The sequence below is a fragment of the Mya arenaria genome, chromosome 2 (assembly GCF_026914265.1).
Source record: "Mya arenaria isolate MELC-2E11 chromosome 2, ASM2691426v1".
Taxonomy (NCBI): Eukaryota; Metazoa; Mollusca; class Bivalvia; order Myida; family Myidae; genus Mya; species Mya arenaria.
The window spans coordinates 14,118-30,791 of NC_069123.1; the positions used below are offsets into that span (position 1 = coordinate 14,118).

Below are 16,674 nucleotides of genomic sequence, written 5' to 3' on the forward strand. Positions count from 1 at the left end.
AAATGTAAGCACAGATAAATACAGAAATAAAGTGTAAGCACAGATCAATACAGAAATAAAATGTAAGCATATATAAATACTGAAATAAAGTGTAAGCACATATCAAAATTGAACTAAAATGAAAGCACAGATAAATACTGAAATAAAGTGTAAGAATACAGGTAGGTAAATACTGATATAAAGTGTAATAATACAAAAAAAATGTAAGCACAGATACGGAAAACAAGAGGCCTGTGATGGCTCTGAATCGAAATGTGTTAAGTAAAGCACTGTAGCAACTGTTGGGTAGTATACCTGATTGACATTAAGTAGATCATGAGGCAACAACGACCTTGGGAGGGGACGACTATATTTGATATTGACAAAAATATAGCCTAACTTAAGGACCAGTTAATAAATTGCTAAAGAATGCTGTTGACAATTTCCACTTTGCACGATATAATGTGATAGACTGGGTGTTTTAAATCTAAAACTTAATTGATAACAAAGTATTAAATTTTAGCAGCCCTGAATGATGTTTTTTTCTGAAAGTATTGATTTAGTAGTATTAATTCATCCGGGGTTTATACAGATCTTGGGTACCAGAATTCCATGATTTTTCCATGACTTTTCCAGGCTATTGCTCAGTTTTCCATGATAACATCCAAACACACGTAACTCAAAATCAGGACAATGATATACACATTTTACTGGTATACACAAGTTTACCACTGTCAGCAGAAGCTTTGTAAGATTGACATGATTTGTTTAAATGTCCATAGTATTTCAGCTTTTGTAACATCCTCCTTAGAAACAAAAAAATCCATCGTACCACTGGCACTTGGTTTGAGGCAAGTCGGTTGGAGAATACACATATCCGACTGGACAGTTTCCTCACTATTTGTTCCAACAGGTTTGAAAAAATATTTTAACGGGGCACATGTTTTTGTTGTTTTATTATGGAGTGCAATACTTCCAACATGTTGTCCACCCTTCATGTGCGATTTTAAAGCATCTTCACCCATATTTGACAGATCAATAAGTTTGTCACACATGGTAAACAACACCCCTCGGTTATCGGACTTAAATGGCTTAAACCAGTACCTTCAACTTTGTATTGTTCATTTGTATCCCACTAAGAGTTGTATTGACAAATTCCTTTGCTATGACTCATTTTTTGCGCTTCAAAAACTCAAAAAAGCACACACACAAAAACAAACCGGTTAAGTAGTAAACTTTTAATGTATGTTTCGTAACCAAGCAGATTCGCACTCGATATAGAAAAGAATAGTTTGTAGCGATGTAAATTCACGATTTGTCATTTAAATTTGGATTCTTAAAATAAAATTTAAACAGATTTATTTTTTTACACACTTACAGACTTATTCCAGAATACTTTTCAACTTTCCATGACGATTTTTTAATATTCCATGCTTTTTCCATGATAAAATCCAAATAATCAAGATTCCATGATTTTTCCAGACAATACTCGTTTTCTATGACTTTTCCAGATCGGTGCAAACCCTGTTATCAGTATTTAATGAATAGCTGAAAGTTACAATTTTGAAAAAAAATTGACCTCTGTACAATTGTCAATTTCAATGGAAATTTTTTACGGTGATTTTTAAATTCATTATTGGGTAAAACAATATCATTCTATAAACATAAGATATATAGAGAATTATGTTAGTCTTTAAGTCCATTAAAAGAACAATTACTACCTTAGAAATAACTAATTAGAAGAATTGAATTGATTAAGTATAAAATATATTCCCATGTAACTAATTACAGACAATAATTCAAAGAATAATAATGACATACACAACAAAGCAATAAATTCTTTTATTGCTTTTAGTGTATAGCTTAATTAAGAGATTTTAACAATACCGGTAAGTAGTTTTATCTGCATTTTTTTTTAAATACAATAAAACAATCAACATCCAGTGGTATAGTTGCTCAGAATCTTTTTAAGTTTAAGCAGGTATTATTTCTTTTGCTGTATCTGATGTAAAGTTAGAAGAAGAGGTATTTCAGCTAGATTTTTAAGGTTTAACAGATGTTCAGCCATTTTTTTAATTGTTGTAGGTCAATGGTGCCATCTTACTGTATTTTTGAAAAAAGTCACAACAGCAAGCTTCCTGTGAAGTTTCAATAAATTTGGGACAGTATGAGATTTCAGATCAGATGTTTTTTAAAGAAAAACAGAAAGTCTGCCATTTTGATCTTGTAGGTAATCAAGACTTCTTGTTGTTAAGCGTTGAAAGCCTCCCAAAGAAGGTTCCTCTGAAGTTTCATCAGATTTGGCCATATGATTTCAGAGAAGATGTCTTTCAAGTAATTATTGAAGCTGTTTGGACTGATTGGCCTCAGATAAGACCAAGTACCTGTGCTTAGATGAGGCAAAAATCTAAATTGGCTGGACGATGACAGACAGTGGGCGCTGGGAAAAGCTCACCCTGAGGACTATGTGAGCACTATGTGTTCAGGTGAGCTAAAAATGAAAGAATCTGTTTATACTCAGTAATAACTTCCATTATTGTGAACAGTGTGGTTTACAGAAATAGCATTTCAGTTTCTCTCTTGCAACATTTCCACTTTTCTGTCTCAAAAAACACAAAAAAAATCTTAATTTAAATATACAATGCATTTGCATAACCTGGTAACTAGAGTGCTGGGAACGAAATTAATTTATACAATAGTTTTCAAAATCATATGTCACATTTAATGCGCTTGTCACATTCAATTCTACGGTCTCATTTAATGCAATTAGATGTACTTACAGACTTGAGGTTTAATCGTTGGAGAACAATATCAAATTTGTGTTTCTCCCTCTCCCAGAGAGCAGTTTTGTCATGAGGAATAAATCTGAAAAATAAGATAAATTGTTTGTATAAACTTATTTATTTTCATAATGATTCTGAAACAAGTTATTTTAACTTTAATTAATCACTCTTGTTGGCACAATGTTGTGTGGGAGTGTGGTCTTGTATTGTACTGGCCAGAGATAATCAGTAGTTCAGCCCCAAGGTTTACAGAGAGGAGACAAGGTATGAGAGTTTAGTTTAGTTCAAACTTTTTAACGATTGTGAAACAAGCTATAGCAACTTATATCAATCATTCTAGTTGGCACGATGGTCTTGTGTTGTGGGGGGAATTCAGAGTACCCGGAGAAAACCCACTTGTCTGGCATGGTGACCACAAACAAAACTCACATGCGCCCAGGCCGGGAATCAAACCCCGATTGCCTAGGTGAGGAGCAAATGCACTAACTACTGGGCTAACCGGACAAACAATTAATTGTTGATATTAATGCTGGCAATCTTTGAGACCACAGATTATGTGTTTGCAACAAATATTTTTACTTATTTGAGCTTGAAAAAAGTAACATTTTAAAATGGTGAAAATCATGTTACATGAAATAAACAAGAGGGCCGTGAAAGACCCTAAATTGCTCACCTGAGTGAAAATTCAATACTTGGCTTTTTTTGAGAATGAATAAGATAAATAGTATATGGAAAGCAACTTGGGATTAAATTATGATCATGTAGTGGTTAAGGTAATCCAACCACTACATTGACATTTATTTGCAAAACAGCACACATGGTCTAAATTGCATTGCTGCAGCTTCAAAAATAATGCACCAGTCAATTGTAACCACGCCCCCCCCAGGTCCAGGGAATAGCGGGGACTTTGACTTTCGGTCTAGCCAAGCCCTGGCAAAGTCCCCGCCAAGCGGGAACGAACTGCTCGTGAAACCCCCACAAAATGCCCCCGCACACAAGGGACTCTAGGTAAGGCCCATTCCCTGCTATATTTGGTGTGAAGACAAAACCACCGCATTCACCCGGCACTGCGAGGCAACCAAGAAGGTAAAAACATGGCCCATTTCCACAGCTATCCCTGTTATACCCCCGGACCTGGGGGGCCGTGGTTGACTGGTGCATAAGTCGGTCTAAAGGTCAGAGTCAAGGTCATCCAAGCCCAACATTGATATTTGTTTTCAAAACTGTACACATGGCCCAATTATATTGCCATAGCTTCAGAAAATAAGAAAGTAGGTCAAAATGTCACAATTAAGCTAGACTACCAACTTGGTAAAGAGCTATCATATGATGCTAAATAACAAATACCTAAGGTCTGGGCCATCTGGTTTGAGAAAAGAAGATTTTCAAAGATTTCCCTATAGAAGTCTATAGGAAACTTATGAACCCCAGGGTGTCGCAAGTTTTGTCCCCAGGGGCATATTTTTAACAAACTTGGAGGAGCACTGTACAATGCTACAAACAAAATATCGGGAGCACTGTATAATACTACAAACGAAATATCAAGTTTCTTGGCTTAGCCATTTAAAAAACAAGAAGATTTCCGAGGTTTTTCTTATAAATAATTCTACAGGAAACATGGGCCAGTTTTGACCAAAGAGTAATAATTTGAACAAACTGAGATACTTTTTAATGATGCTTAGTGACAAACGAAATATCAAGGGTGTGGTCAAAGCAGTTTCAGTCAAAATTTCAAAGATTTCCCCAAGATAGGAGACTTGTGTACCCCAAGGTGTGGCCAGTTTTTACTCAATGGGCATATTTTGAACAAACTTGGTAGAGGACAAATAGACAAAAGAGAAATGAAACACAAAAAAATATCTAAGCTCTAGGCTTCAAGTTTTTCCTTTTGGCTGCCAGGGTAACCAGGGTTCTGCATGGAAGTCATTACCTTGTAAAGTTACGAAATGGGACCATCCAAGAAACGTGATGGTAAAGTTTCATCTTAATTGGCCAGGCCGTTGATGAGGAGAATGTATTTGAAGAAATTGTTGATGGAGGGATAGACGATAGATGCCAGACAGTTGGCCAGGCTGTTGATGAGGAGATTGCATTTGAAGAAATTGTTGACTTAGAGACAGACGATGGATACCAGACAGTTGGCCAGGCCGTTGAGGAGAAGATTGTATTTGAAGAAATTGTTGATGGAGGGACAGACGATAGATGCCAGACAGTTGGAGATGTGATCAACTCACCCGGAGCTAAGCGATTTCCAGAACCTCATTGAAAATAAGCTCCAGGGCTTTCATTGGCAATCCTGTGTATTATACACTAAACCTCATATACTGTCCTTAGTTGAGTCCAAAATGGCATTCAATATTTCGTAGCATTTAAATATCTTGCCAGTGTTTTATTTGTGTAGCAAGTTTATGTATTCAAGTAATGCATAATTGTTTTGTTAAATAGCATATTACATGATCATTAATTAATACTAAATTAATAAATCTGGCAGTTGAAACCTAAACTACTTCAATTCAACACATTTCTAACACTTGGTCAAAATATAATATTTTAGTTCTTCATGGCCTGAAACAATGTGCCCTTTTATGCCTTAGCCCCCTTTCTGCAGCACCCTGCCCTTTTAAAGCTGTAAGTTTGGTATCAGAAAAGATGAACAAACAAGAGCCGTTGTAAGACAGCGCGCTGGACTACGCCGCTTTGACTTAGAATACAATAACGACTTGATAATACCAAGTTTGGTCTCTTTATGTCAAACCTAACAAAAATTATTGATACATAAAGTGACTTTGATGCTGCCCTCCCACCAGCCCGCCCAAACAATGACGCAAGTCATTCAAATAACTTCATTTCCCATTATGAAAATGTGGTTAAGAATATACAAATATGCCTTTCAAAGGAAATTAAAAAAAAAAAATTTAAAAAAATTCAAGGGCCATAATTTGTATTTAGGCTTAAAACGGAGTTATGTTTTTGTTGCAAGATGGTTGTAAATATTTTTGAATTTTATTAAGTGCATTTAATGAACGGTATAGAAGTTTTTTTATTAAAATCCCAACTTGCCCTTAACTTTTACTTGCCTAAAACTTTAACCTAAGTCACACATCTGTGTGAAGTATTAGGTCAATTGAATGAATGGTATTGGAGTTTTAAGTGAAAATCCCAACTTGCCCTAAAACTTTTACCTGCCCTAAAACTTTAACCTAAGTCAATCATGGGCCATAACTTGTATTAAGGATACGGAGTTATGTAACCTCATTGGGTGATGGTCCTGAACAATTGTGTGAAGTATTAAGTCAATGGAATGAAGGGTATAGAAGTTATTAACAATATCCCAACCTGCCCTTAAACCTTAATTAAGTCCCATAGTCAATCAGGGGCCATAATTTGTATAACAGATAACATGGAGTTATCTAACCTCATTATGTGATGGCTCTGAACATCTGTGTGAAGTATTAGGTCAATTGAATGAATGGTATTGGGAGTTTTAAGTGAAAATCCCAACTTGCCCTAAAACTTTTACCTGCCCTAAAACTTTAACCTAAGTCAATCAGGGGCCATAACTTGTATTTAGGATAATATGGAGTTATGCAACCTCAACGTGTGATGGCCCTGAACAATTGTGTGAAGTATTAAGTCAATTGAACAAAAGATATAGAAGTTATTAATAAACAAGAGCTGTCACCATTGCAGCACTCCATTGTGAATAAACACTATGTGTGACCTTGACCTTTGAGGCAGGGACACGGGTCTTGCACACGACACGTCGTCTTGGTATGTGGAACACATGTGGCAAGTTATTTTAAAATCTGTCCATACAAGGGAAAGTTACAGCCCGGACACGACAACCTATACTCTATGTCGTTATATGCAGCACTCCATTGTAAATAAACTCTAAGTGTGACCTTGACCTTTGAGGTAGGGACACGGGTTTTGCACGCGACACGTCGTCTTGATATGTGGAACACATTTGGCAAGTTATTTTAAAATCTGTCCATACAAGGGAAAGTTACAGCCTGGACACGACAACCTATACTCTATGTCCTTATATGCAGCACTCCATTGTCAATAAACACTAAGTGTGACCTTGACCTTTGAGGTAGGGACACGGGTCTTGCACGCGACACGTCGTCTTGGTATGTGGAACACATGTGGCAAGTTATTTTAAAATCTGTCCATACAAGAGAAAGATACAGCCCGGACACGACAACCTATACTCTATGTCCTTATATGCAGCACTCCATTGTGAATAAACACTAAGTGTGACCTTGACCTTTGAGGCAGGGACACGGGTCTTGCACGCGACACGTCGTCTTGGTATGTGGAACACATGTGGCAAGTTATTTTAAAATCTGTCCATACAAGGGAAAGTTACAGCCCGGACACGACAACCTGTACTCTATGTCCTTATATGCAGCACTCCATTGTGAATAAACACTAAGTGTGACCTTGACCTTTGAGGTAGGGACACGGGTCTTGCACGCGACACGTCGTCTTGGTATGTGGTACACATGTGGCAAGTTATTTTAAAATCTGTCCATACAAGAGAAAGTTACAGCCCGGACACGACAACCTATACTCTATGTCCTTATATGCAGTACTCCATTGTGAATAAACACTAAGTGTGACCTTGACCTTTGAGGTAGGGACACGAGTCTTATACGCCACACGTCGTCTTGGTATGTGGAACACATGTGGCAAGTTATTTTAAAATCTGTCCATACAAGGGAAAGTTACAGAGCCGGACGGCCGGACGGACGGACGGACGGTGCGATTTTAATATGCCCACCTTCAGGGGCATAAAAATCCAACTTGCCCTAAAACTTTAACCTAAGTTCCATAGTCAATCAGGGGCCATAATCTGTGTAAAGAATAATATGGAGTTATCTAACCACATCATATGATGGCCCTGAACAACTGTGTGAAGTATTAAGTCAATTGAATAAAGGGTATTGGACTTATAAGTGAAACTTGCCCTAAAACTATAACCAGACGCCGACGCTGGGGCAAGTAGTATAGCCCACCTATTCTTCGAATAGTCAAGCTAAAAAGCATTAAACATACACTGTATGTGCTTGGATATCTTGTATGTGCTTTGAGTACAAATTCAACAATTTCTTTAACACCGGAGACCCTAATACAATCAGCTTGTCTTTATTCTTTCTAGCCTGACCTTGCCAATACAGTATGGTTGGAACACCCTGAAAATTAGAAAGAGCAACCCTTGTAAACAAAATTATAACCAAGAAATTAATTCATATTACTTAATAATTATAATTTATAATCATAAATCTATAAATAAACCATTCATGATTGGACAAAAAGCAACTTTTGAAGACAGAATAAAACACCATATTGACCTGTCTATTGATAGACTGGTAATAGTTTATCATAAATGTCATGGTGGAAAAATTACTTCAAGAGAAGCAGATGACCTGTCCAGTTATAGACCAAAATCAGTTAATCAGATGACATCTTTATATATCATTTTTTATATTTTTTTGACCATTATGACAGCATGTTCCACAGCTGCCATAATAAGTTTATAATTGCATATTATTTATGGCAATTTATATCCAAGTTTAAATTGCTTCAGAAATGTGGATGTTCCAGTGTTCACAAGCTTCGATGTGGATGGTTGGATGGATGGCCCTCGGGTCATTTAACGATCCAACTACCTCACATTGAGCACTGCTAAAATAAGTAACATTTCTCAGAGTGCAGACTTACCCCATGATGATCCAAGTGCATATGAGACACAAATATTGCCTTTAGATTACACAAAATGTGCATAGTTTTCTCGTGGCCAAACATGGTCAACATTTGATGGTATGTACTGTCTGCACAATCCAAAAGCATAAACTCATCTTTCTGGGTTTCCAACAGAATCCCTGTGGAATTTCTAAACCCTGACGTCATGGAGCCCGTTCCTAAAAATGTTATAACTGGATATTCCCCAGAAAAGATTTGGGCTGTTGAATCCTGCCGTTTGCAAATTTCTTTGAAAAGTCCAACTTCAAGCATAAAAGATTCCTTTGAAAAATCACTTGTAAATACACCATTTTTTCTTAAACTCTTTAAACCATGAAATATATTTTCATCAATTTCATATCTCAAATCTTCTTCTTTATCAAATGCAGCGTCACACATACTCCAATCGATGCATTTCCCATGCTTGGGTCTCAAAATGTACCTCAACCCAAATTCACTGTCAACGAAGTGTTGAGATTGGCATCTATTATAAACGTCTGTAAATCCTTTTGGGTATGGAAAGATGCCCCCATGGACATGGTTTGTTAAACTACAGAGTTTGTGTACTGTTCTGTAATATCTCATGCCAGAATCTTCATTGAGAACAATGTGGCAGCAATCGTACCTATCAAATACAAGAAAAACATTGTGCCACATTAATGCATCCATCTTACTTCAAGAACGCAAATTTACCTTATTTCAGGAAATCAATAAGAAAACCTGCAATGTGACAAAACCAGGTTTTTATATCTGGACAATCAGAAATTATAGCCAATTAATTTCTTGTATGAGTAAGGAAAAAGTAACAGCCTAAAGTAGTTGGGCATTTTTCTATTTATAGTTACAGTGACCATGGCATTGACTCAACCACCTCAAAAGCTATCCCAAGTTGGTTGTTCACCTAAGCTACCTACACACCAACTTTCATTACTATCTATCATTGCAAGCTTAAGTTATTGGACAGAAACCAATCTTTGCATGATGCTATCCTGTAACCCCGGAAACAACATCCCCATTCTTATAATCTGTTTTTTGTTGAAATCACCAGGGTCGACAGGAGCGCCTTGAGCCAAAATCATTTATCCGTAATTAATAAAAGATATTTTTAAGAATGACAATCCTGTACAATAATAACTTAATTCACCCTACTAAGTGTTATCCCCCAAAGTTACCATTTAAAGAGGTTACTTATCCAAAAATATCTGACATTTCTGTTACAAATTTGTTAAAAAAAAAAAGATTTTTATATGTGATGTTGCATTACTCTTTTTGCAGAGTATAGAAATAAAGTCAAACAGGAGATGTCACTGTAAGTGATAAACATCCACAGATCAATGAAATATGACTACATTTAGGATGGCATAACATAAACTATAAGCATACAGTCAAACCCCTTTGGCTCAAACTCCCATGGACTGGCGGAATTACCTCGATGAGCTTACATATACTTTGAGCATATATACTGTCAAACCCCGTTGGCATGAGCTCCCAGGGATCGGCCAAAAAAACTTGGATTATCATTAAGTTACATAAACTATAAGCATATACAGTCAAACCCCGTTGGGTCAAACCCCCAGGGACCGGAGACAATATCGCAATGAACTAGCATAAACTATAAGCATATACAGTCAAACCCCGTTGGGTCAAACCCCCAGGGACTGGAGTAAATATCGTGATGATCCTACATAAACTTTAAGTATATACAGTCGAACCCCGTTGGTTCAAACTCCCAGAGAACGAAGAAAATACCTCGAGCCTCAGAAAATTTTAGCCAAACTGGAATGTTTACCTTTAGTGAAATGAAATCTTTACGTCTAGCTCCAGCAAAGGAGGAATTCGAGCAAAGGAAGTTCAAGCCAACAGGATTTGACAATATGTTTGACCCCATGTTAGTTGACTTCAAGTGCAGGGGAGCTATGAACTCAGAGGTAAGTACCCAATATATCTACTTGATGTGTCGAATATCTGTGCCATATTTTTTTTTCGAATCTCCCTTGCATGACATAGTTACAGCCTGGACATGAACACCTATATTATATGTGCAGGTATGCAGCATTCCATAAGGATTGGCCTTTAAATGTGACCTTCACCTTCCTGGTAGGAAAGTGGGTCATGCATGCAACACACTGCCTTTATATCGCCTTTCATCGCCAAACTCCTGTGCCATTTATTTCAAAATTTCCCCATGCATGACAAAGTTTAAGCACAGACAACACAACCTCTGGACAAACTGATTTTTTGTACAACTATCTGTCAATGGAACATTATAGTTCACTTTGGCTCGATTAATGCCAGAACCACATAAATGAGTAAATTTATAACTGGTTTAATACCTACTGCAATGTCGTTTTGTGTCACTTATAACAAGCAATTCAACAGGAACGGACGCTACAAACCAATTTAGTTCAATCCTTTTTTTTATTTTCAAAAGTAATCAGTATCTTTAAGAGCTTTGTCCAGTAAATTAAGTCCTATCTTGTACATAAATAAAGTTGAGAGTTAGGGCTTTAGTGCTGTATGTGTCAACCTTTCACTCCAAAGGGTTGCGGGGCTAAGTACCAATAGGATAAATCTTCATGTCTTGTTCAAATCAACACCAGTACCTGTGGTTTTTACCAAGGGAACCAGTACAAATCATGAATATGATCCGCATATGACTGTCTTCAAAATTAATATAGACTAAACATATCAATACCTCTTCATGAAATGTTCATACACTGGGTTGTCCATTACTCTTTTTGGAGTCATATGAATGACCAACTCTGGTTTAAGTGCCATCAGATCTTTAAGGGGCTGGGAATTGACCAGTGACTGGAGGTATCCCTTGGATGGAACTTCCAACACTGGAAAGAATATTTAGCATTAATATTCATTACGTAGTCATAAGTATCCTTTTATAATACCATTGTTAACATGTCTTTTCCTACGACAAAATAAAATGCTACTTTATCAAGCTTTGTTGCCATTTTCTTTTTCAATTTCTTTATATTTATCATTCTGCTATAATGTTTTGAAAATGACAAACATGGTATTGCTTCATAGGCTACTGACCCAGACTGCAAACAGAAATCACATACAGTCAAACCTGGTTGAACGGTCACCTGCTTTAAAGGGTCACCTGCCTTATCGGGCCACTCAAAATTCTCCCATACGTTTTTACTATATAAAGTACGTGCATTAAGCGGCCAACTGTCTAGCGCGGCCGCGGTCACTTATATTTGTCCCCGTGAAGCCATAAAAACACTAATTAGCGGCCACTTATCCCTCGTCACCGACACTTCCGCCAGTAATGTTTGCCAATACACAGCTTTAATTGATACTGAAGTTGACGGAAAAGAACGACAGCCTCGGATATTTCCGTCGTCCAATGAAAATGCCTATAACATCACACGATTACTATGCGTGTTGACTTATGGAGAGATCATGTTTGACACTTTGGCGAACGTTTTGATCAGAATTGACACACTTAATGAAAATATTTTAATAATTACGAAGATAATTGTCAAATACCGACAAAGAACGCCGGATATGATAATTATGAATTTACAGTTTGCACTGTCACTTGATAGTGTGAACAAGTTACGATGATGTATTCATTTCCGTATTAATTTTCAAAGTGCTCGGCTTTATACTTCTACGAACGTCATACTTACATTGCATTGTTCGTGATATTCTTTTAAACTTTGGTTATGGCTGACAATAAAATAAATCAGAAGTGTTTGACAGTAAAAGAACGTGTCGAGTGTATTAAATTATTAGAAAACGGCCATAGTGCAAGAAGAACTTGTTTTTTCTACATTTGCATTTACCTTCTGAATAATGGTACTGATGATACTAATTGTGGGGTGAGGTGGTGTTTAAGATACATAATTGACCTCTGTTTGAACAAAGCCAAAGTGTCAGAAAAGTCCGACCAGGACTAAGCAGCCACTTTTACCTTTTTCCAAAGGTGGCCACTTAATACAGGTTTTACTGTCAAACCTGGTTGAACGGTCACCTGCTTTAAAAGGCCACCTGCCTTATCCACTCCAAACTCCCCCCGTACGTTTTTACTATATAAAGTATGTGCATTAAGCGGCCAACTGTATGTACATATACCACAAAAAATTTGTGAAAACAGTCTAAAATTTAAAAGATATAAGCCAGAATTTCTAAATAATATGAATATTCTTAAATCATGAAACTCAACCTCAGATTAATTAACCTGCACAAAGTTTAGAGTTTTAACAAGTTCATGAACTATAAGTGGATATCAAGGATGCTAAGAGGGTTGTCTATTGTGGTTTTTCAGTCAACGAAGGGATTTAGTCAACAATTTTTAGATCTGATTTATGGGCCTTGCTACACATTTTGGTATTGTCATTGGTCATTTTGTCTCTTATTTTGATGTGAATATCTTGAACTATCAGCCAAGGTTAGTTTTGCAAAAATTTCATCCTGACACTCAAGGGTAACAACTCCACAATCATCAAACTGTTTAAGCCAGAATAATGGACCTTGTCACAGTAAATTAGTGGAAAACTTGAGAATGGGACTTGTTAACATGTGCATATTGCCACAGGTAATATTTGTATTAAATTCCATGCAGATATGTGGATATCTTGTATGGTGAAAAGTTATGAAGAGTTTCTGCATGCTGACAGCGATGAGTCCGCAACAACGACAACACCAAGGCTATAAAAAATTACTTCTAAAAATCAAATGAGCTGATAAGTTAAACAATCAATAAATAAAGTCAGGTTACCAAGAAATGGTCCACAATCGTCACTATGTCCTGTCATGACATCTTCTGGTCGAACCTTAAAAAATATAACAACAATGAGACAATTACAGGGATGTGATTGACCTGTCATCTGGAGGGCTGAAACCATTTCAGCCACGGGTTCTTGGGGCGCTATTGGGGGTCAGCAACACACTGCTGTAGAAGAAAAACTGGCTATTCAAACCATACATGTGAACTCTACCGGCGGTAGGTAAAATATACCGCTTTTGAGACCCATCTAACGCCATACCGCTTTGCTGTCAAAATCTACCGATATTTAAATCTCTTTTTAAATAAAATTTTTTTTATATCAAATTGGCCTTTAATTTTCTTTTAAAAACTTCAAAATTTTATCAACCATGCTAAAATACCATATAAATCTGTCACTTTAAAGAACACAGCGCAATAAACCACTTGTCAAATCACTTCACACTTCAGCCGAGATTGTTGCTTAGTTACCAGTACAGTACAAAAGACCACTAATCAGCATTCTTTGTTAATTAGCATCCTACTAATCAGCATTTTTTAAATATCAAAGACATTAAAAAAAAAAATGTCAAAAAGTCAAAGAAAACAACATTTCCAAGGTGTTATTAATTATCTAGTGAATAAAATTTTACAACATTTTGGCGGTAAAATTGACATACCGGTACACAATTCTGCAGTCGTCTGCACTTACACTCCGACCTGTTTTGGCAGTCTGATTTGAATTTTTAGCAGCTCTTCTGAATATAAACTTGTTTTTACAAGTCAAAGTTAATATTACTTCTGTTTCTTAGCAAAAACACTGACATTTGACAAGTCTCTTTACCATGACGTATTTAATGCGTATTTTCTAAAAATCTAAAATAGTAACAAATATCAAGTTTTTGTTTACATTGTATCCATCATTGTTTTTGACTGAAAAATAAAGAAATTAGAAATTCTACCGCTTTTGAACCCAAACTACCGCTTTTGAGACCTAAATCTACCTCTCTTGTCATTGCAAAATGTTCACATGTATGTTTAAACCCATAAACCCATGTTTTGGGTCATTAGATCTATTCCGTGAATCCACGGACAATTCACATACCTGAATTTACGCTGTAAGACAAAGGACATAAATCGCTATACATAACATAACGGTACTTAACGAAAATCAAATAGAAGAAAGTATTTTTTTCTTGCATCACAATTGTTTTTGTTTTTAAGACTACAGATGAGCTTATAATGTTTTTAAAGGATGCACTCTTACTCCCAAAAAAGCAGTACCGCAATTAATACAGTTGTTTTAACTTACCGAAAAGGATGCATGAAAACAGGATAGCGTTTAATTTGAAAGAAATGTGCAGATAACACAGTATTTCTACCTAATGAGACGATCGTTGAACACTTAAGTTTTTTAGGACCCACCAGTCATTAAATATGTGTGATCTAGATATTGGATACCCTGTTAGAATCTTGTTATCGGTCGTTTGTATTTTCCATAAATGCATTATTCAGTAAGTATAGTTAAAGGTTTATCACACAAAATTTATGTTTGTTAAATTGATTGAAATTACCTCAGAACCATCTGGAAGCACTACAGTTTTCCCTTTCATCAATTCTCCAACCCACGGTCCACTGGAAATAGATGAAGAAACTGTTATCTTGCCAGTACCCTCACATTGCTTTGTTTCACATTTAATCTATTTCTAGAAAGAAACCATAACAAGTCCTTTTTGGGAACACAAGAGTTACCCTTTTGTGGCTCAGACCCACAACCTCTTATGAGAGTGGTTGACACCTACACCCAGTGATTTTTTTTGGAATTAATTATTACCGCCTGTGCCTTGCAAATTGGGAAAAAAAGTTGACTTTCGGAAAAATACAAAATCAGGCCAAAACAGCCAATATAATGGCAAATACACATGTTTTAACTTTTGTATGCATACATTATGCTGTGAAAGACTAAGCCTTGTCAAAAAAAATTGTTTATATTTCAAGAAAATCATTGCTTTTTTTATACATTAACAAAATCTGCATTTATCATATTGGGAAAAAATTATAAAATTTTCGGAAAAATGGACAGTTTTTCGCAAGGGGAAACAGCCTTTAGAAGGCAGTAAATTGAACCAAAAAAAAATCGCTGTCACCTTTAAACACCACTCTATCTGATAGCCTCATGGTAGAGCCTCCTCTTCAGGTGAGGATGATCCCGTTAAAGTTCACCTTTAGAACAGTTTTTAAACTTACTGGGATTTACATGTACATGATAGACAACCACAGTATTTTTAACTTTTAAAATGGAAAAATGCACAAAAATGCCAAAGATACATTTGTCATAAGCGATGTGATATATCAGTAAGTAATATTCATTCCATGTACACAATGATGTCAACTACATGTAAGTTTTTTGACAATTATCTTTTTTCTTGCAATTGTATCATTTGGTGTCTAGTCCCTTTACCCTAGTAATTTAAATTCCATTTTCAGCAAAAACACTGAAAATGACACAAGATTTGGTATCATCAATTTACATGGACAATAATGATATAGATTTTATGGAAAAAATAATAAAATATTATAACTTACCTTTCCATCCCAAGGTTCAATATTGCTTCTGTATCAATTTGTGGAGAAGATTTCTTCACCTGAAATGGAAATAACAAATATATATATATAATGACATATTAAGTTTAAAAAATCTGAACCAAATCATCATGATATTAAATCAAATTTGCTATATGCTTTCCAGTAGTTTATAGTTATTTATAAGTGAAATAAAAATGATATTTCACTTTTTCAAACTTAAACCCGCTCTAACGTCAGTGTGCACAGCACTCAGGGACACAATTTAAACGATGTCTTTCTGAAATGACGTTACTAGCACTTACACAATGGCGTGTTTTCCTAAAAAGTGTTATAAAATTACTTTTAATCCCAATGCAGGCATATTATAAAAAGAAAAAATGTTTGTTTGAATGTAAGATAGCAATATATTTCACCTCGTGAACAACAAAGTGATTATATCTTTTGGTGCTCACTCTGTGAAATATATTACGATCTTACACTGAATCACACAATATAAAACAACAGTGTCATGGAGCTAATGCTACCCCTCATCTGTTGTTTTTTTTCAGTCAAACAAGGGGCATTTTTGTAAACAAAGGCCTAAAAAAAATTGTATGGTAAGGGTTACATCCTTTTCAAAAATAGATCGGTAGGTAGGCTTTTTAATTTTTTTTATAGGGCTTAATATAAGGATGTCATTTTCATCATTGGAGAATGGTGTTAAAGTAATCTTCTGTACAAAGCATTCAAGGTTTTAAACTATAATGTATATATTGAAAAGCAATAATAAAAAAAAGATGCTTTTTTTTTTTTCATTTTTTTTTTTTAAATGACTTTAAAAACGGTAGGGTCTGGTAACCCGAACCAATT

General features: G+C 35.8%; 1 protein-coding gene across 3 annotated transcripts in view; it reads right to left on the reverse strand.

Annotated features, from left to right (window-relative positions):
* Window positions 1-16,674, reverse strand: part of LOC128212719 (zinc phosphodiesterase ELAC protein 2-like) — a 28,968-nt gene that overhangs the window by 4,745 nt on the left and 7,549 nt on the right. For all 3 annotated transcript variants that reach the window (XM_052918067.1, XM_052918068.1, XM_052918069.1), the window contains exons 8-14: window positions 15,826-15,884; window positions 14,814-14,874; window positions 13,255-13,309; window positions 11,206-11,353; window positions 8,490-9,135; window positions 7,824-7,960; window positions 2,760-2,844 (exon numbers count right to left, since the gene is read on the reverse strand). In XM_052918067.1, coding sequence (XP_052774027.1) covers window positions 2,760-2,844; window positions 7,824-7,960; window positions 8,490-9,135; window positions 11,206-11,353; window positions 13,255-13,309; window positions 14,814-14,874; window positions 15,826-15,884 — 1,191 coding nt within the window. The remainder of the gene's footprint in view (window positions 1-2,759; window positions 2,845-7,823; window positions 7,961-8,489; window positions 9,136-11,205; window positions 11,354-13,254; window positions 13,310-14,813; window positions 14,875-15,825; window positions 15,885-16,674) is intronic.